The sequence below is a fragment of the Astyanax mexicanus genome, chromosome 3 (assembly GCF_023375975.1).
Source record: "Astyanax mexicanus isolate ESR-SI-001 chromosome 3, AstMex3_surface, whole genome shotgun sequence".
Taxonomy (NCBI): Eukaryota; Metazoa; Chordata; class Actinopteri; order Characiformes; family Acestrorhamphidae; genus Astyanax; species Astyanax mexicanus.
Window position 1 is genome coordinate 30,109,785 of NC_064410.1, and position 22,023 is coordinate 30,131,807.

Consider the following 22,023-nt stretch of genomic DNA (forward strand, 5'->3'; position numbering starts at 1 on the left):
TGTAAAACAATCTAGCCCTGTGTGAAAAAATATTTGCCCCCTAAACCTACTAACTTGGTTGTGCTACCCTTGGTGGCAACAACTGCAATCAAGTGTAACCTTTGTGGATGAATATTGGCCCACACTTTTTTTCATTTTTTTTTTTTAATTCAGACACATTGGAGGGTTTTCCAGCATAACTGTCTGTTAATAATCATGATCAGACTTTGACTAGACTACTCCAAACTTTTATTTGGTTTTTGAAAATATAATTGAAAAACTGCTTTTAATATTTACTCAGTTATCTTTGTCTGATATTAAAATGTGTCTTTTGACTAACAAAAAATACGTTTACAGCCCTGTTGATTAGGTACCACATTTTCTTCAATCTTAAATTTTTAGATTCATATTTATAGTTTATTTTATTATATATTTTATATATTTAAACAATTGGTTTCTTGACACTGTATATTGTCTATCTTATCTTATCGTATCTTATCTGCAATGGATTTACTGTATTAAAAAAAACATGCTATTCCTTTTATTACTGGATGGTCTATACAAACATGTGAGACCTCTGCTGGTTGTAGCTGAGCACTATTTATTTATACCCTGGCGTTCAAAAAGAGTGTCATACACTGATGTTTGAAGAAATCTATTTTGCTGAATCAGCACAAACAAATATTTGAAAAAAACATCCTGACCTGGTCAAGCTGGTTAAGTTGGTAACCCTTGACATAGGGTATGTTTGCAATTGATGGTTTAGCTAGTTTATAGGCATCATAAAGTTGACCAAGCAAGCTGACCAGCATCATAAACCTGGATGACCAAAATGAGCGAAATCAAATGCAGTGATATGCTAGTCAAGAGTTGGTTAACCAACAAGTTTACCAATGTAAAGTAGTATGTTCTTCTGCTCTTCTGGATAATCACCTTGATAATTCAAGACCAACTTAGACCATCTAAACCAGCTGTAAGAATAAGTGTGCAGACACTGTTCATTCATTATCATGCTCAATGTCAGCTTCACTCTAATACTCTATTTTGAGGACCTTTGGTCATTTTTTGACTTTTTTTGGACAGTAGTAATAATCAAGTTCCAAGATCCAATTTTGCTGTGATGTTTCAAGGCTCTGATGGAAGAAGAAAGAATCGCCATAAATCCCATGAACAGAGGACTTTAATCAAGATATATAACATCTGAACAAGCCATCACAATTTAAAACATACAGTGTCATAGTAAAAAAGTTACTAGTGATGACTTGTTCTCGAAGATTGCACAAAACACTGTGAGTTGACCTAGGTGATGGTGATACATTTATATCTCGGTTTTACTCTTTAGCAGAGATGTAGACCATGAGATCAATCACACGGCTGCTGTAGCCATACTCGTTATCATACCTGTGGAGAAGAAACAGAATCTCAGTTAAAATGAGCTAGCAGCTGCAGATAAGTGTATAAAATTAATCTAATATTTCATAACTTCCAAATAATTTGTATAAAGCTAAGATAAAGTGTCCTAAAATATCTTGATGTAGAAAATAAAATGTACTATTTATTCAACTTTTCCAGAATGTGACAAATATCAAAATTTTAATGCATTATGTTACTTCTATAAACAAACTACACACACACACAAACACACACACACACACACAGAACTGCTGACTCACCATGTCACCAGCTTTACAAAGTTGTCAGAGAGAGCGATGCCAGCATCAGCATCAAAGTATGAAGAGTGAGAGTCGCCGTTGAAGTCAGTGGACACCAGCTGTGTGAGGAGAAAAACACTCACTCAGTTCAGACAGTACTGCCAATAAAAGTCAGTAAATTCCAGGGAGTAGCTCTGAATTCATAGTATCTACACATTATTGTGTGCAAAAGTGTCAGACTGAAATGCCTACTGGTTCATCTGTGTATCCCAGAATTCCTCTGAGGGGGCCCTCTGCAGCTGCTTTCACCACCTTCTTTATCCTTTCATACTTAGCCTGTAGCATGAAAGAAACAGATTTGAAATTTATCCAGCAGGGCTACATTTTCAGAAACTTACCCAAATTAAAGCCACAAATGAAAAGAAGTTACATTCTAATTATGTTTAACCAAAATCTGCCTGTATGTATTACATATGATCTGCATATAATGCTGTGTTACAAGTCTTGTCTGCCTGGACAGGAAATCAAACCCTAGTCTGCCCCAATGAAGGTGGTGTTACTCATTATGATACTGGCAAACCAGGTAGATGGGATCTGACAATGGGTGCCAGATGGATGAGATATTAAAGTTCTGAAGTTCTGTGTTTATTTAGCATTCTTCTAGCCATAGTCAGGGGTGGATATAGAAGTTCTGGGGCCCCAACCAAAAAAACAATGTTTTTTGGGGCCCTGATCAAATGAATTTTTTGGACTCTGACAAAATAGCTGTCTCAGGTACCTCATCCTCATAAGACGTTTCATTTCTTGCTGCTGTGAAAACAATTGGTGAGCTTTGTCAAGCTTTCTGTGCTGGACTTGCTTTCCTTAGTTTTCTTTCTTTTTTGGGCACTGCTGGGATAAGACCGTTTCATGGTTGTGCCAAAGCTACCTTAGTCTACCTCGCCTAGTTTAACTTGCATGTACAGTGTCTCTTCTGCATCAAACAAACAGGAAATAATGCGTATCGTTTTTTTTTTTTTTTTTTTCGTTTTTTTGTCAACGTTTTGGCCAGCAGGGGACCCCCTGATCCTTGGGGCCCCAAGCAATTGCGTGGTGGTAAAATCCGCCCCTGGCCATAGTGTTATGTGTGCTCAAAGAATATGTCATAGAAGATATTGCCACCCTCAATGGATGGCACAGTGGGTGGTGATGATCATGACTGCCAGTCTCTGTCTGGAATTGTCCGTGCGTACAGATAAGCATGCACATTCACTGCAGGAAGGTACACAAACAGGTCCTGCAGGTCAGTGCAGTCTTCTGGCCGGTAACCTTTAGCAGGTCAATATATTTAATGTACCATTTAACTATTTATAATGACCGTATAAAATAATTTAATTATTACCATTTTTAATAATATAATGCATGTTACACCACAACTGTCGAAATATGGTGTATTTTTACACCTGCACTCATGTAAACAATCTAAACATCTATAAAGACACTAAAAAATGAAGAATGATAAGATGGAAAGAAGAGATGCTCACTGGCTTCTCTAAACGCACTGTCAAATCCACAACAGAGACATTGGGGGTGGGAACACGGAAGGCCATGCCTGTCAGCTTACTGTAAACAGAGTGAAAACATGATTAACATATTACATAAAGCAAACAGGCAATATGGTATTTTATTAGACCTTAATAAAAAAAAAAAAAATTGTTCAAATCCACTATAAAAAAGTGAGTTTGTACTACTTTGTACTACAGTATTCACTGCCATTGTTTCCTTTTAAAATGGAATTATCATTTACACACTGTTTTATTTTATTTCATTTCAGCTTGTTTTTGTCTTTTTTGCAGTTGAATGTGACCAATGACTGCAGAAAGCACGGCCACTGTGGTTCTATTCCCTTGTGTGTTACAAAAATTAAGCAGAAATTGTTTTCCATTGTGTTAAATGTGAGTTACATTGTGAGTCTGCACAGTAAAGACCAGAGAAGGACAGACACGCCCTCTTCTTTTAGTACCATAGTATTCATTTAGGTCATTAAAACATCTTGAGATGGGTGGAGCTACACATCATACTGCAACCAAATAGCAGATGTGCTAGACCTGTGGTGGACTTCTTTTTCAGAGACGTTACTCTGTCCATGCTTTCTACAAATCTGCATTAACAGAATACATCAGAACGGTATACAAAGTAAAAATATATGGTAAAATGCCATATGCCACAGTATATATGGTAAAAAGTGTAAAAATGTGTGGTAATCAAGCAATTCTTCATGTCTACATTCAATAGCAGCTGTTTAAATGTGTAAATAGGTGTGTAAATTTTAACTGGGCCCAGAATGTTATCCCCTTGTGCTGTGTATGTACCCATTGAGCTCTGGGATGACTTTGCCCACAGCTTTGGCAGCTCCAGTGGAGGCAGGAATGATGTTCTGGCTGGCACCGCGCCCGTCTCTCCACAGCTTACCGGATGGACCGTCTACAGTCTTCTGTGTGGCTGTGATTGCATGCACTGTGCTCTGGAGAGAAAGACAAGTGCAGACAAAGACGCATGGTTTGGAAGAGAGAAACGCTACAGAAATACTGTCACTCTCATAAGGATATCTTAATCTTTCATCTTTAATGTTTGAATAAAATCTAATAAAAGCATAAGAATTACTTTAAAAACAAATTTTCTTATTCTCTAATAAGTAAGCATTTCAGTAATACACATGCATTGTAATGGTATGACAGAAAGATAAAGCATTATTTTGCTAGTTCCTGAAACAGCATTAAATGGCATTTTTACATGGGCTGGGAAGGCATGGAAAAGTATATGCCTGTTACCAAATATTTCTTAAAGCATAAGCAATACAAAAACAACAATAGACTGTGGGATATTTCATAAGCAGACATGCTATATTGGAGCATACTGAAAACTGCACTCTCACAAAAGAAAGATGAGTAAGATCAGTAATGATCAGTCTTTACCATGAGTCCCTCAATGATGCCGAAGTTATCGTGGATGACCTTGGCCAGAGGAGCGAGACAGTTTGTTGTGCAGGACGCATTGCTGTGGGTCAGATATTCACATGCAACAGCAGTAGTTGTCATCACTACTGTGCGAAATAATATAAGAATAGAAAAGGTCTTTATGCTACAGAGGCGAGAAGAGGTGTACCTGATAACCTTCATGGACTTGTCATAGACGTTCTGATTAACACCCATCACAAACATGGGCGCATCAGCGCTGGGGGCAGAGATGATCACCCTCTTTGCACCTCCCTTCAGATGGGCCTGTAAAGGGTGGAGCAGATAGTAACAGAACAGTACATTGGTTTCTATTGATTGATTACTTCAGATATATTTGTATACAGTCTATAAATACTAGGCATATCTTATTTTAATGTAAACTTGTAACCATACGTTAAAAATTAAACAGTTGTACTTATGGGCTACTTTCATATGTGTGTAAACACATAACTTTATGACACTTCTGGTTGAGGAATAATTTTTTGATCATATTCTTGGTGTGTCAAAATTTTGTGTTGACGTCTCAGTGGCCTGATTTTTTTTTTAATTGTTCAAGCTGTTTAAGCTGGTTAGTTGCTCTAGATGACTGTTTTCATAGGGCATTTAAATATGCTTTGCGTTCTACAGTTTTAAAACAAAACATTGTAAAATAATTATTTACTTTACAAATTTATTGTAAAAAAAAAAATACAGGATATGTTTACAGAGTGCACTGTATTTCTCGCACTATAAGACGCACTTAAAATCCTTTAATTTTCCCAAATATCATTGTGCGCCTTATGATCCGGTGCTGTATTAATTTTTACCAGTCAGATTGTAAGGAACAGTAAAGCCACTCTGCTGAGGTAAAGCTTAGTTCTTCAGCACACAGACTGGAGCAGTATTAGTATTAGCCACCAACCGCTAAGCGCTTGCTCTTTCACTGTTCAGAGGTGAGTATTATCAGCCTGTAGCCTGCTGCTAGCCCTGGCCGGCACTGTTGGAGTAGCATTAGTATTAGTCGCTAACCATGCTAAGCGCTAGCTCTTTCGTTATTTAGAGGTGAGCATATCGAACTGTAGTCTGCTCGTTTATGCATGGTAAGACAAGCTACGTGGGAAGAGCCGCTAGCTAATATCATCCTGGCTTACCGGAACACTCAGTGTTCCTCAGTGTAGCACTGTCGGGCATTAGCCACTAACTGCAGCTAGCGCAAGCGGCTAGCCGCTAAAGCACCCAGCAATCCAGAAACCTAAGCTTACTGTAAATCAACAGAAGCGCTTTACTCACCCAAATAAACAGTTTTCAGGAGAGAAATCTGTGTAGATTAAAATCCAGCGCTCGTTTGACTTTAAAAGAGAATTTTCTTTTAAGAATTACAGTTTTGTTGACTTAACTTGGTTAGCTATCCCCACCACCACCCAGCAGCGAGACCTGCTGAATTCAAAGAGAAACCTGGCACACCCCTGTTCCTTACTAGTGTTGAACAACGTGCTTTTTAATCCAGTGCGCCTAATTTTAAATTTTAAATTTTAAAGAGTTTTACACTTACAGAAGCTTTCTCCACTGTGGTGAACACTCCTGTGGATTCAACCACATACTCAGCACCAGTATCAGCCCATTTAATGTTGGCTGGGTCCTTCCTGCACTTCAGAAAAGGAAGCAAAGTAAAAAGAAAAGAGAGAAGAAGAAGGAAATGAGTAACTGTGCTCTTATAAAGCATCCGCAATAGAAACATTCATTAATAATGATGTTTTTTTTTTATATTGCTTACTCAGAAAAGACAGTGATGGGATGGTTGTTGATGAAGAGCTTGCCATTCTCACTTTTCACCTCACCTTTGAAGCGGCCATGGGTGGAGTCATAAGTGAACATGTACACCTATGGAGATCACAACCGCACAAATATTCCATTTAAAAGAATAAGAAATGTAATTTATCGAAATAAACTCTGTTACAATTTAGCTTTAAAAGTGCTTTTTACATAGAAACGCTTTGTTCCGTTCTCACCATGTATTCTATATCAATGAAGGGGTCATTTATGGCCACAATGTCCACTTTTTCAGTGAGGAAGGCAACACGGGTCACCAGACGTCCAATCCGACCAAATCTAGCATAAAGGAAAAGAGAACAGAATCTCTCTTGTTAATCCCACTAAACACCACTAGACTGCAGCAGTGCTTTACTTTATATAACTATACTATTCCCAACTACATGGCTTTGCTTTCTTTGCACAAACTGGATTCAGGTCAAGGAGGGGTTGATAATTAGCTAATAAAAAGACTGGGATCTGTACCTATACCAACATTACATTTTATTATCTAAGTTTTTAAATTCGATCAGATCAATCATTTCCTTGTAAATTAAAAAAATAGAAGTATGAGCAAGTGCTAAAGTCCTGTTAACTTATAAAATGTACACACTGTTTTTTGCTTCTGTTCTAAGCAATGATTTAAATCAGTGGAATTTCTGTTTATTTACTAGCAAAAGGAAACTTGTACTGAAATAGGTTAAGTATTTTTGATAACAAAAAAATATGTTTTAACCATGGTCATATTACAAATTCATGAAATTCTATTTGCAGACAAGTATAAAGTGAGGCAGCTTCATCAATCCAGTGACAGTGCAGATCGTCTACCGCTCTGGGTTTGGAATGATTCCTTACAATTTTATAACTGTAATAAGTATCGATGCAGCACATAGAAATGTTTTAGAGTAAAAGTATTAAACTCATCAAAAATATGTAGTGAAGTAAAAGTGGAAGTAGGAGAAAAAACACGTTAAATAAGTAGTTTTAGTACTGTAGTACAGTAGTGCCTACTTCTACTTTGTTACTATACATCTCTGCTTATTTGTCTTCTCTGGAGCTTTAGAATTTTCTAAATTTCTGCAAAAATATGACTGAAAACATAATTTTACACAAGTCATAAAGGTAAATAAAGAAAACTAATTAAACAAAAATAGTAAAAAAAAATTGTATTTATTTATTGAGGACATTTATCCGATATTCTATATTTGTGTGCGGCAAAAGTATGTGAACGTTAATAATATCTGCTATGAAGTCTAGTGCTAGGTATTGTGGCTGTATTTTCTTTGTTTGTATTTATGCTTGCTATTCTCGGTTCTTTCAGTCAGAGAAAACAGATGCTGCTCCACTTAAAAATGGTGCAGCTTCTGGGTCTTTTGTTGTCCATGATGATAAAAATGCATATCACAGGAAAACCTTTTTAATCAAACTTTTAATATTAACACAGCTAGCGTGTTAATCTCGTAGTTAGCTCTGCCTGTCATGTGACTACTATGCCAAACTAGCTCAACCTAAACATGCTTTGTTTTGCAAATAAATTAACTTCTTATCTTCTATTAATTAACTTAACATCTTAAATTACATTTGCTAAACTATTTATATATTTAAAATTATTTTAATTTGCAAAATAGTACAGTTCCTCTGCGGTCCACTGGGGGGCTGCAGCCCACAGATTAAAAAACACTGACCTAGACGATCGTCAATAGTCAGATGTTCATTAGTATCTTGGCATATGATGCAGGCGCAATGCGATGGCCCTTCCTCTCCCTCCATCACTCAGCGTAATGCCGTATTGCACAGATGTCTGTTAACTGACGTAACAGAACTGACAGCCAGGTATTGCTCTTCTCCCTGCGTGTTACACTATCTTGTGACATGGTGTAAAAGGCAGTTCAAATAGGTGCAGTTGCTGGATTTACATTTCTTGGAGGAAGCACATCTTAATTAGTTAAATGGAAATGGAATTAGAAAACTAAGACTAAAAAATGGGGAGAGAAAATCCATAAAATACAGTAATTAAAACTTTATATTAAAACCTGTTGTCTCCAGAAATGCTGCCATCCAGTGTGAAATTTGGGTTGATAATGTCTTAAATATCTTAATAACAAAATACTGCAAATTCTAAAATTAGTGTTTAAAACTTTGCTGGCTATGCTTTGCTCTGGTGAAGCAATAGTAGTGTAAAATGTTTATGGTAAGCACTTCTTACGTCTTATGTTGTATAACATATTATTGCAAGTGATTACTAACCCACTAGCATTTATAAGTCAGCTTTTTAAAGCAGACATATTCATTCAGCCAAACGAGTACAGTATCAGTTCTAGGTCCCGCAGTATCCCAAGTCCCGCCAGCCCATAATTCAGCATGTGATTTATAACCATGTAGACAGAAAGTTTTAGCCAACATTCTGTTGCCACTCCAAGGCTGGATAAAATTAGCGGGCAGTGGGTTGGTAGGCACACGACTTGTTGACTGTGGGATATGTTTACCTTGTGCTGCCCTTAGTAGAAAATCATTACAGAAATGCTGTACTTGAGAATATGTAATGGTTATGTGCATGTATGTTTAGTAAGATGCGTGGGGTTACCAGAGACAATAATTTCCTTGTACATACTAATAATAATAGTCAGTCAGGGGCTGAAATTTTTTATCTCATTATGCAAATGGAATAGTGATGTACAATAATATATGATGAAAACCTTAACAAAATATAATGTAGCTCTTGTGGGGATTGAGAATTTGTCTGAGATTTTACTGAAAAAACAAAGGGACATTTATGTATCCCATAAACAAACTTATATTAGTAATGTTTTGTTCTTTTGAAAGATCAAATAATTCTCACTTGTTCCTTTTTTCAATTTGCCTGTATCTAGGTACTTTTGTTAGCTTTGATTTAAATATGTACTAAAAGCTTTTCACATAAAATAGTTGTCAATAACTCCATTATGTTTTACTGCTCACTCTCAGGCAAAGCAGTCCAGAACCAGGGCTGGTACAATAATAAACTATCATCGGTTATTTGTAACCCCTGTATATTTAAAGTGACAGTCACTAAGTTTTGGGGATTTGGAGACCTCTTTGGTGAGAATGTGTAATTGCACAGGGCATGTGGAATAGTACTTTTAATTTAGATTCATGTAAATAAATTACTGTAGGAGATTCTATGTTTTGGAGTATACGTTTTGTTAATTTTTTTTTTTTTTTTTTTTTTTTTTTTTTCCCAATTTAAAAGGCCAGTTACCCAACCTACTCATTAGAATTCCCCTTAGTGATGCCCCAACACCAGGAGGGTGAAGACTAGCACATGCCTCCTCCGACACATATGAAGTCAGCACCCGCCTCTTTTCCAACTGCTGCTGATACAGCAATACATTAGCTCACAGACGCCTTGTGCTGAGGACCTTACACTTTGGAGTGGGGATAAAGCGCCATCTACCCAGAGAGAGCAATGCCAATTGTGCTCTCTCAGGGCTCCAGCAGCTGATGGGACACTATATGAACGGGATTCGAACCAGCGATCTCCTGATTATAGCAGCAGAGCTTAGGCTTAAATTTTGTTAATTTATGAAATACTATGTTGACAAAATGTAGACAATAATTACATCCAACAAACCTATCAGACCACTCTGTGTTTAAGATGAATATATTAGATATTGCCAGGATGGTCATGCTAGGACACTGATTGACTCAGGAACACTACTGCTTTCAATTCAAAAGAAAAAAATCTTATGGATTGCTGCTTTAAATAGTACATATTGTAACTAAACAGTTTTTTTTTTATAATAAACATAAGACAATTGCACTCCTCTTGATATTTCACTGACTCTAAGCTGTACTGGTTTAAGTGGTTTGAAATAAATTAAGTGAAATAAAATAAAGATAAATAAGTGAAATAAAATAGACTCCTTTAATTGCGATGTTTCTATGACATAATCTGCACCAGACACCAGAGTGTCTTCCTTCCGAAAACCAAACCATTTCCACACTATGTAAATGTAAAAAGTAAATGGAATGTAAACTCCACATAGATGGTAACCTATGCAGCTGGAGTGATTTTACAATATGATAAAATTTGTGTAAGACAGTTTGAAATATTTAATATTTCAATATTTCCGATATGTTGTCCAGTCCTAGTTTTTGCAAACCTAAATAGCTAAAGTAAAAAGTAAAAAAAAAAAAAAAAAAAAAAAAAAAAACCTGTTCAATGAGTTCATGTGACATAATGCTCCAGTAATTCACCCTGCAATCAAAATGATATCCGCCAATTATGAATCCAAAGTCAGCTACTGTATATGACACCATGTGATACCCTGGAACCTAACAAGACTCTTATCTTCTGACATCTTCTGCCAGAGCTTGATACACTTTCAATCTACAATTAGCACACATAATTCAAATCTAAATTAAGTTGCAAATACTGTACTTTTGACACTTTTAAATTGCCATACTTAGACCAGATATTTATAGGAAATGCAGGGGGCCATAAACATAATCACAGCCTGCGGTTACTACAGAAATCCAATAGCCTTTTGCCAAGTGAAGCTTAACAGCTGATGACAAAAGCTTATCCAGACTTGAGCTGTAAACATAGACACGGCTTCCCTCACACCCTCAGCCTGCAAACTCTGCTCTGATAGGCTGGCGGGATAAAATTAGCATGAAAGACATAACGCAACAGCTGAGGAAAGGAGAGCTAGCTAGGTGTAAGAGGAGTGAAAGGCCATGATGTGATATATGTCATGTTTGAGGAGAGTACGGGTAGGAGAACTCGGCAATGTAACTCCACTAGGGAACACTAGGGAATCTGTGTCCTGACGGAGGGCTAAAGGGCACTTGGCACTCAGCAAAATGTCACATGCCGAACAACATGCAGAGAATCACAGGGTCTGTTTGGCAGAGAATAAACCATTAGGTCTCCCATCATCACTCACCCATTGATTCCAACTTTGACCATATTTGCTGGCTCAGGAGAAGTACTCTGAATGAAAGAAAAAGTAAAAGTACATTTATTTATTAAAGACTCTTAATGATTAATCACTGACTTACTCATCTGTAACACAGCAGATTTTCTGGCACATCTATTGACTGCTATAATTATTGAGCATTTATATTTTTTGTAACTAGTACAGTTTGATGAACCTTAAAATAAACCGGGATTATATATAATTGCTTATATATAATTGCTCACTGCACTAAAACAAAACAAATATTATTTAGTATGCATTTAATTAAAGCATGCAGGTACTGAAAGCATGCTCCTAAAATATAGAATTTAGCAGTAGATATCTTAAAGATGTTATTATCTAAGCGGTTATACCGTTTGCAGGTTGCCTCTGTTCAGGTATTCCTTGCTTGAGCAAAAGTAACCAGTGGGCCAGTCAGTATTTATCTATGTGTCAGTGGCACACCTCCTACATACTCAGCCACACCCACTCTACTGGTGCTTTTCTCTTATTCCAGTTCGTAATCTTTAGAGTAGCGTGTATAAAAATACATATCTCTAAATATCTTATAATTGTTTCCAGTCTACCTTGAAAAGCAAATGTTCTAAAAAAAAACTAAAAAAAAACAAAAAAAAACACGATTTTAAAAACTACACGTAAACTATGTACACACAGCAGAATATGTGGTTACTGATGTAGGAAGTGGATCAAGACTGTAAAAAGTTTTTTATTAAGATTATTTTCCAGTATGTAAGTTAAAAAACAAAATAATAAAATAATAATAATAATAGGATTTTATTTATTTTGTTTTAATGTTCAGTGTTTTCATACTTAAGGTTGTTTTCATTACACACATTTAAGTCACATTTAGTCACTTACTTTTAAATAAGACACAATCAAATGCTTCAAATAATGGATATTTCAGATATAAAAAAAGAAAAGATAATGCAGATAATACAGCCTTTTTAAAGATATAAAACATGTACTTTTCTTATTTCCTACTTCAGGAAATAAAGTATGTTAGTGTTTTTAATGCAAATATGGTAGAAGTATGGAAATATATCTTTAATCTAATTATAGATTATATTAGATTGCATTAGATTCTAGCTTTTCAAGCTAATACACACTCATACACTCAGCCTTGTGAACTTAAATAAATTACTTCAATATTTTCATATAAATTACGTCAATATTACGTCAATTTTACTTCCAAACATCTAATGCTTACACAAAGCCAGATTATCTAACAATAGAACAAGACAGTTTCACTAGATACTTAAAAATTACAATAATAGATGTTTAGGTTGTTTTTCCAAAAATCCTACGAGTATCAAGAGGATATTTTTGTCAATTTTTACATTACACTTCACTCTCATAAGATTACGCTACACTCAGAACAAAATGATTTCAATGATGTAATGAATACATTTCAGGACTGATACTGAGATATCAGTAGCATGAACACCTGATCTTCCCATGCTGAGCTATGCCATGTACTGTAGGTAATGTCTAAAACACTTACCTATTTATACAGTGACATTTACTGGATTGACCTCAACCTTTGACTCGGTGACTGTCTCACTAGCTGGAGGCAGTAGAGTACAGGAATGTATTTAGAGGACAGTATGTATTTGTCAGTCTGCATGTTCATCATGTATCAGCTGAGGAGCAGAGTGCCTGTCCCTGGCATGCAGATCACGTTAGGAATGGATAGGTGTGTTTGAAATGTGAGCTTCTCAGGTTAATTGGTTACTCCAGAAACACAAGCACTTAATACATTTATAGACTCATTGTAAATATAATATAAATTAATAGTTAAAATCCAGTTACAGTCAATGTGGATCCATGGAACCATGAAAATGTGTGCTGGCACCAGTCTGTAAAACCCATGTGTTAAAAACATTTACACTTCTTGATCTATTAAAAGGCTAGGTTGATTTCTGAACATGTCTGAAAAACTAAAAAAATGAGTTTACCAGACTTGTTTCCTTTAGGTAAGTAACAGCACCATTTTAAGCAGTACCTACAGATGCCTCTAAAGATGTGTGTATGATCCTGAAAAGTGTATTCATATTTTATTTGTGTTTGAACTTTAGAAAGGGAGACACCTTGTGGTTTAGAAGGAACATGTAAAAAAAAGCAGTACACTGGTTTGAATATATGTATTTTGTAACCTGGTCTTGCCTAAGCTTCTCACAGAAAATGTATCCTTTAATAGTAATTGTTGCTAGGCTAGACACACTTTTAATAAAATAGGATCTGAAATAAATTTGACACTGACACCTAACTCCCTCATATAGTTTCTCCAAGGATTTTTCTCACATTTATAGTAACATTTGATTCCATTTGCTATAAGACCACTATCTGCTACATTACATTTTTCACTGTTCCTATTCATCAACCCCCTGTACCCCATCTATCAACACACACACATGTTGTTGCTGTGATGGGGGCAGAGGGCAGAGTTGGGCTTAATACTTTTTAAAAATGAGAAAATAGTGATGACTAAATACCGAATACCTGAATACACTGAAACCTAAGAACACCTGAATATATTAGTTTTTTTTTCAACAACTTATATTTATGATTTAGTTAGAATCTAACATTTTGGTTTTAAATTAACCAATTTATTTTTTACCAAAATGTTCTTTAAAACAAAGAAAAAATATTATTTATAGTAAATACTATAGTAAAAAAATATATATTACAGCCATGTATAGTTTTACCTTTGAATAAACTAATTATATAATTTTAATTATGTTAGTTAATTTTATAAACTGACCATAATTTATTTATATATTTTCTATAGTCACACGTATAAAACCTTTTAAATTATGTTAGAAAAACTCAAAATGACTTAATACTCTAATATTAGTCTCATTCCATCGTTTTTAAATTCATTTTAAACAGTCTAGTTGTAGTGTCTAATATGAATGAATGCCATGTGAGCCGTATTTTGTGAAAAGGGTGCTCAGGCGTTTTTTTTTTTTTTTTTAGCCCTGCTTTAGATCACTGAATTTCCCATCTCTGGAGAAAGAATTTTGCCTCTCTCATTAATATTCATACATGCAAATATATCGCCTCTGATTGGCTAACAGCAGTGAAGCAGAGAACGCCTATCAGCCCCCCAACCCCCCTCCGTTTTTTTTTTTTTTTTTTTAGCCCTGCTTTAGATCACTGAATTTCCCATCTCTGGAGAAAGAATTCCCCCCCCCCCAGGGTCAGTTTTTAATAGTTTTTAACAGGGACAAGGACAAAATGTTTTCAGAGATACAGTTAATGATATATCACTGAGTAAAGTTAACCCTTAAACTTCATTCAGACTCAATCGGCCCGCGATATGACGATGGGCAAACAGCCCCGAATATCGGTTTGCTCCACAGCGCTGATGCCGGGAAACAGCCACGGAGATCGGTTCGCTCCATAGCGCTGATGCCGGGGAAACAGCTCCGGAGATCAGTTCGCTCTTCAGGGGGACCCTGGCGCCGCGTTAACGGCTCTAATAGTATATTGTAAGTATAACCCCGGATTATTATTATTATTATTATTATTACTCTTTAGATAAATCCAAAGTTTGGCTTTTAGCATAGCTAACTCTCCTGCTGTCTGTATAAAAAAAACCAGAAGTGGTAAAACTATGTTTCATCTCGGGGCAAAAAGAGCCGGTGTTCGAATTCTGCTACCTTGTCGAACCGTGCTGCCCCAATGTATATTTAACTGTAAAAATACAAAAGAAGCACTATTTTAGGGCATGTACCCAGTGATATTCCAGTAGATGTACGTTATTAGATTTGGATTGCATAATTCATTGTACCATGGCAAAGTTATAGTAAATATAGCTCATTACAAACTGCTTTTCTATTTATTTATGATAATAAGTGTAATTTTTAGTTTCCATTTACACTTGTGTGCAATGACAGTGCGTCCAGGTTGTTTAATGCACATAAACCCCCCTAAACCAGATTAATTATACATAAAACACGAGAAAGAATTAAATTGTGTAGGTCGGCGCATGCGCAGTACCTTTGGGAAGCATGTATCGATGGGTAGGAAAATTCGACAGAACACCGGATCCTCGTGAGCCAACGTTTCCTGGATTACAAGTAAGAACTGTCACACTTAAGTGGAGGCGCGAGTGAAGCCTTTTTTATTTTAAGCTCTGCGATTTTTGTCTTTAAGCGAACTTATTTAGTAAGATAGTTATTTATTGTAAAGTAAATGCAGTTACAATTTTCAAGCACTTTCTCCAAAAATCCAGCACTTTTCAGGCCTGGAAAAAGCAGGTTAAAATTCAAGCATTTTCCAGGATTACAAGCACCTGTACAAACACTGGTGACTATAAACTGCCTTTATATGGGTGTATGAAGACAACATGATTGAACATGATTTTGATGTTTTTTTTTATTTAGATAAAGTAACATTTTAAGAGATAACATAATCTCATTAAACAGCATTGAATGGTTACTAGCACCGATAGCTAATAACTAAATCAAACATCTACTAAGTCAATGCAAGAGTAAAAGAGCAATTAAGTTCATGTTTTTTTGCATGCATTTTTTTTCTCAAATATCTGCACGCTCAGAATAATAAAAATCCATATATCTCTGGTCTTTCACTTGCCAGCTGAGCCATCCTCTCCTCCCACTGCACCATCCGATCCCTCTCGATCTTCTTCCTTTTCTTAATTTCCCAGTGCTCAATCCATAACTCTTTCCATTCCTCTATCTGTTCAGCCTTCTTCTGCTCCGTCTTCACTTTTCGCTCTTCAGCTTTCCGCTGTTTATCGGCTTTCTTCTGCTCCGTCTTCACTTTTCGCTCTTCAGCTTTCCGCTGTTTTTCGGCTCTCTCTTCATCAGCCCGCCGCTCTTTTTCAGCCTTCTGCTGTGTGGCCTTTAATTCTTTTTTTACTCTCTTCTCAGTGGCCTTCCGTTTTCTCCTGGCCCTCAGATCTGAAAACCACTGTTTTAGACTGCTGAAGAGAGAGCGCTGTTCACCACAGCGCGCGCTCGTCTGCTCCGGCTGTCTCTTCTCCTGCTTTACGGTCATGGCACTGGTTTGAACGACTCCCTCCAAGAACTTCAGATCTTGCATGAGGGTTCCCTCATCATCATCATCCTTCTTGCAGAGGTCCCCCTCTGCTGTTCTGTCAGGCAGTACTAGTGCATCGTCTCTCAGTCTTTTCAGATCGTCCCATACTCTAAGAGCTAGATCTAATGTTTCCATAGCTGGCTTCATTAGGCACACAGAGAGTTCCTGGTCTCGCTCCGTCTCTGACAGCACTGCAATGATCTTACACCCGCTTTCAGAAGTGCGGCAGCGACTTTCCTGATACCTTCTCAACTCCTCCAAACTCTGTTTTGAAGTAGAAGCTTGACAACCTGCAAGGTCCTCTTTCTCCTCCATTATTAACTCTGCAGCTTTAACAACACCCTGAGCCTCGAGCTGGTTTGTTCACGTCTCTGTCGCTATGCTGCACTGCTGCACTGATGACGCAACTGACCGCGCTGAACTATTTATCCTAATTCTGCTGTTGTGCTGATGACGTCATCGCGGTGAATTCTCTCTCGCGTGCGTCCCGCCCCTGATTGGTTGTACACTCTGTTGTCCCGCCCCTCTTCGAATTTTAGATCCTAAATGTTTCTGCGTCTCTGATTGGTTGAACACTCGGTTGCCCCGCCCCTCTCCGAATTTTAGATACTTTTAGATGTACTAACCAAACTGATTATGGACAAAAAAAGGTAAACTGATTTTAAGTATGCAATGACTTTATTTGAAAGATTTAAAGAATGGTTTTATGCATTAAATATTTATTTAATATTTTTATATATAATGAATGTGTATATTATATTTTTAAAAACAATAGGATTTTGTCATTTGTGAATCTATTTAGAATCATCAATGTCTAAAGCAAGATTTTTGTGCAGGGAAAGTGAGAAAGCCCATAGGGACTTATATACAGTACTTTCCCTCAAAAATGCATACAGAATCATAAAAAAAGATTATTAAGTTACGAAAATAATACATAAATACATAAACATGGTTTTATATATATATATATATATATATATATATATATATATATATATATATATATATATATATATATATATACAGTTGTGGTCAAAAGTTTACATACACTTGTAAAAAAACATAATGTTATGGCTGTCTTGAGTTTTCAATAAGTTCTACAACTCTTATTTTTCTGTGATAGAGTGATCGGAACACATACATGTTTGTCACAAAAAACAGTCATAAAATTTGGTTCTTTCATAAATTTATTATGGGTCTGCTGAAAATGTCACCAAATCTGCTGGGTCAAAAATATACATACAGCAACATTAGTATTTGGTTACATGTCCCTTGGCCATTTTCACGGCAACTAGGCGCTTTTGGTAGCCATCCACAAGCTCCTGGCAAGCTTCAGGTCGAATGTTTGACCACTCTTCTTGACAGAATTGGTGCAGTTCAGCTAAATGTGATGGTTTTCTTGCATGAACCCGTTTCTTTAGCACTGTCCACATGTTCTCAATGGGGTTTAAGTCAGGACTTTGGGAAGGCCATTCTAAAACCTTAATTCTAGCCTGGTTTAGCCATTCCTTTACCACTTTTGATGTGTGTTTTGGGTCATTGTCTTGTTGGAACACCCAACTGCGCCCAAGACCCAACCTTCGGGCTGATGGTTTTAAGTTTTCCTGCAGAATTTGGAGGTAATCTTCCTTCTTCATTATCCCATTTACTTTCTGCAAAGAACCAGTTCCACTGGCAGCAAAACATCCCCAGAGCATAATACTACCACCACCATGCTTGACAGTAGGCATGGTGTTCCTGGGATTAAAGGCCTCACCTTTTCTCCTCCAAACATATTGCTGGGTGTTGTGGCCAAACAGCTCAATTTTTGTTTCGTCTGACCAGAGAACTTTCCTCCAGAAGGTTTTATCTTTGTCCATGTGATCAGCAGCAAACTTCAGCCGAGTCTTAAGGTGCCTTTTCTGGAGCAAGGGCTTCTTTCTTGCACGGCAGCCTCTCAGTCCATGGCGATGTAAAACACGCTTGACTGTGGAGACTGACACCTGTGTTCCATCAGCTTCCAAATCCTTGCAGACCTGCTTCTTGGTGATTCTTGGTTGACTCTTGACCATCCTGACCAATCTCCTCTCGGCAGCATGTGATAGCTTGCGTTTTCTTCCTGATCGTGGCAGTGACACAACTGTTCCATGCACTTTATACTTGCGTATAATTGTCTGCACAGTTGCTCTTGGGACCTGTAGCTGCTTTGAAATGGCTCCAAGTGACTTCCCTGACTTGTTCAAGTCAATAATTCGCTTTTTCAGATCCACACTGAGTTCCTTTGACTTTCCCATTGTAGCTTTTGTAGCTGAGTCTAATCACTGGGTCAAATGAGCCCTATTTAAATGGGCTCATGAGAAGTCAACAGCTGTAGTCAATCAGAATCACTTACAAGAAGTGAAGAGGCCATGACATGAAGCTAATTTGATTGACACAACTCGCTACATCACCAAAATTGACAAATTTTGTTGCTGTATGTATATTTTTGACCCAGCAGATTTGGTGACATTTTCAGCAGACCCATAATAAATTTATGAAAGAACCAAATTTTATGACTGTTTTTTGTGACAAACATGTATGTGTTCCGATCACTCTATCACAGAAAAATAAGAGTTGTAGAACTTATTGAAAACTCAAGACAGCCATAACATTATGTTTTTTTACAAGTGTATGTAAACTTTTGACCACAACTGTATATATATATATATATATATATATATATATATATATATATATATATATATATATATATATATAATAAACCCAATAATTGAGTAAAGGATCAGTCTTTACACATTTGAAACATCCATTGAGAAGAGACAATACTACATATTATCCTTGGTAAGATATGGTAAACTATCCAAGTGATGTCCTATAAAAGGCTGTATGGAGATTATTGGCTGATCTTGTAGAGTAATGGTGTACATAAAAATTTAATTGGAATGTGTTTTGAAAGCAGTTAGGAAGTAAATTGTGTAAATGAGGAAAAAAACAGACATGCCTGCAGCTGATTATTTTTATATATACTGAGAATCTGAAGGTTCTGAAATAATGGATGTGAGCTTAAATATTTTGACCCAGTGACCATTCTAACAAAATGTTTCTAAAATATATATGTAAACAGCTGATATTACTTTTAAATATACGGGCCCAGATGATTTTTAGAAAAAGAGAGATATGAGTAAATCGTGGTATATAATACAAATTGATCAACATAGATCTTTCCAGGAGAAATTAAAATTTTCTGATAGCACCAATATTTTTTTGCTATTTTGTTAGTAAGTGTTACATGTTCTCTCCAACTAAATTTCTTATCTATGACAAATCCAAGATTTTTTGTACAATGGGCCTGAGTTAAATTTAATTTAGAAACGAAAATACTGGTGTCACAAAATAAAAAAAACATTCCTAGCCATCAAATAAAGATCATTTATGCATATTATAAAAAATAATGGCCCAAGTATTGATCCCAGTGGAATCCCATGTTATGTTTTTTCAAACTGAATAGAGAATTTTGCCATGTAACACATTGCTTTCTATTAAGATAAATAGCTTTTGAACCATTCCAACTCCACATTATGTATACCATATTGTTGAAGTTTCTGTAATAGAATACTGTGGTTGCCTGTATCAAATGCTTTAGATAGATCAATAAAGACGCAGATTATTATCTCTTTATTGTCAAGTGCTTTAAAATTTTTCAATTAGTTGGACCAAGGCCATGGAAGTAGAATGTTTTTACCGAAAGCCATATTGGTGTTGATATAACAATTTGTATTTATCAAGGTGACACATAAGTTGGTTGTAGACAATTCTTTAAAAAAAAATTGGAAATATATGGCAAAACAGATATAGGCCTGTAGTTAGAAATTTCTGTTGCATCATTTTGTACAGTGGTATTACTTTTGCCCATTTTAGTTATTCAGGAAAGACTCCACTAAGTAATAATTGGTTAATTAGATGCAGTAGTGGTTCTGCTATGGATTGGAAAACACGTCTTTAGTAATTCAGGTCGGAAACCATCCAGACCAGCAAAATTATTCTTGAGTTTGTTCATTACATTATTTAGCTCTATTAAGGTAACTGGGTAAAATGTAAAATCACTAGGTGTCGGGTGAGGATGCTGTATTGATAGTGGAATATCTGGAATTTTAAGGGTCTAATCTTTACACAAAAGGTGTTGAATTAATTAGCAATTTCACAATGACTTTTTAATAACTGTATTGTGTTTATATGATTGAAACTCGTTCACATAAGCAGTCTTGGTGCATTTATTTGTTAGCTCATTAATATTTTGCTTTGATTTTGCTAATATGTTGTTTTGGACTTTATTAAGATAATATTGATTTTTAGCTTTTCTAAGTGTGTTATGAAGATTTGTTATGAAGACGGAATGTAGTATATATTTTGTACATTAAAGCGGCAAGATTAGTTAGGAAATCACTGTAAAGCTTATGTTTTCTTTAGTAAATTGCTTCATTGTAGTTGGAAAAGATTTTTATGCCTTCAGTAACTCTCACTAAATGTAGAATAGGCCTTTTGTACAGTAGTCTGTGTTATTACATTAGGCCATGCACAATTTGAAATGTATTCATTAAATTTGTAATAATATTTCCTTCATAGAATTTTCTTACAGTAATGCTTATTTTGGGTATACATGTTGTTTTGACAATGGAGAAAACTAGAAAATTATCAGATATATCAGTAAATAACACACTACTTTTGCTGGGTGCTTCAGATAGATTTTTAATAATATTGTCAATTAGTGTTCAAAATTTTTTGATACACTGGTGGACTGGTTAATCAAAGGAAAAAAAGATGATGGGCTCAAATTATCAATAAAACTGCATGACTGCTGAGGAAGGAGATCAATCTAAATCATATACCCAGTTTTATTTTCATCTGTGATTTTGCTCAAAACATTGCTAAATTTATTTTCAAACATACGACTATTGATGTTTGGGGGTCTATAAATACAGCCTTCTATAAAATTTCCATTCAATACATTTTTTAGTTCAATGATCACCAAGACAAAATGGTTTTCAACAAACAGAGATTCCACTACCAGGTCTGTCTGGTCTAAAGTATGGGATTGTAGCCATGTAAATGAATCTCTGAGGCTTAATGATCGTTTAGCCATGTTTCAGAGATGCCCATAATAGCAAATTGGAAAGGAAGTAGGGATATGTACTGCAACAAAGTCCTGGTGTTTTGCAAGACTACATATATTTAGGTGAAACAGAGAAAGTGTCAGGAATATTATTTTCATCACACAAATTCTTAAAAGATTTGTCAGTATAGTATTTGCAAATACTGATTTCATTGTTAAACTCACCCAAAAAGTTAAAATCTGGGTCAATATCAGAGAATACTTTAAGTTGCATTCTGGATGGATAAATGGTCTAGGATTGAATATGACTCTCTAGTAGGACAAACACAACTAGGGCTAGCTATAGACATGAGAGAGAAGGTAAATTAATTGATATATTAGAGACCTCAATCAGATTACGAATGTGCATTTTGCTTGAGTGGACGAATAATGAGCTGATCATATTTCAGTTATGCTGTTGACGTGCCTCGTGTAGCCGGGGAAACCGTTCT

General features: G+C 36.0%; 1 protein-coding gene across 1 annotated transcript; it reads right to left on the reverse strand.

The window, feature by feature from the left end:
* Positions 1–1,141: 1,141 nt before the first annotated feature.
* On the reverse strand, positions 1,142–11,792 carry LOC103041091 (glyceraldehyde-3-phosphate dehydrogenase). Its single transcript, XM_022666146.2, has 12 exons — positions 11,730–11,792; positions 11,344–11,390; positions 6,616–6,715; positions 6,381–6,487; positions 6,159–6,249; positions 4,776–4,891; positions 4,586–4,667; positions 3,983–4,134; positions 3,155–3,233; positions 1,884–1,967; positions 1,653–1,750; positions 1,142–1,380 (listed from the first exon to the last, which is right to left on the reverse strand). Exons 2-12 carry the CDS (start codon positions 11,364–11,366, stop codon positions 1,311–1,313), a joined length of 1,002 nt encoding a protein of 333 aa, XP_022521867.1. The 5' UTR covers positions 11,367–11,390; positions 11,730–11,792; the 3' UTR covers positions 1,142–1,310.
* Between the last annotated feature and the right edge of the window lie 10,231 nt (positions 11,793–22,023).

Excerpts from the sequence above, each read along its gene's own strand:
- LOC103041091 (XM_022666146.2), bottom strand. The coding sequence starts at position 11,366 with ATGGTCAAAGTTGGAATCAATGG. Across the intron at positions 6,488-6,615 it reads TCATTGATATAGAATACATG|GTGTACATGTTCACTTATGA; the intron begins GTGAGAACGGAA and ends TGATCTCCATAG. Across the intron at positions 4,135-4,585 it reads GCATCATTGAGGGACTCATG|AGCACAGTGCATGCAATCAC; the intron begins GTAAAGACTGAT and ends CTTTCTCTCCAG.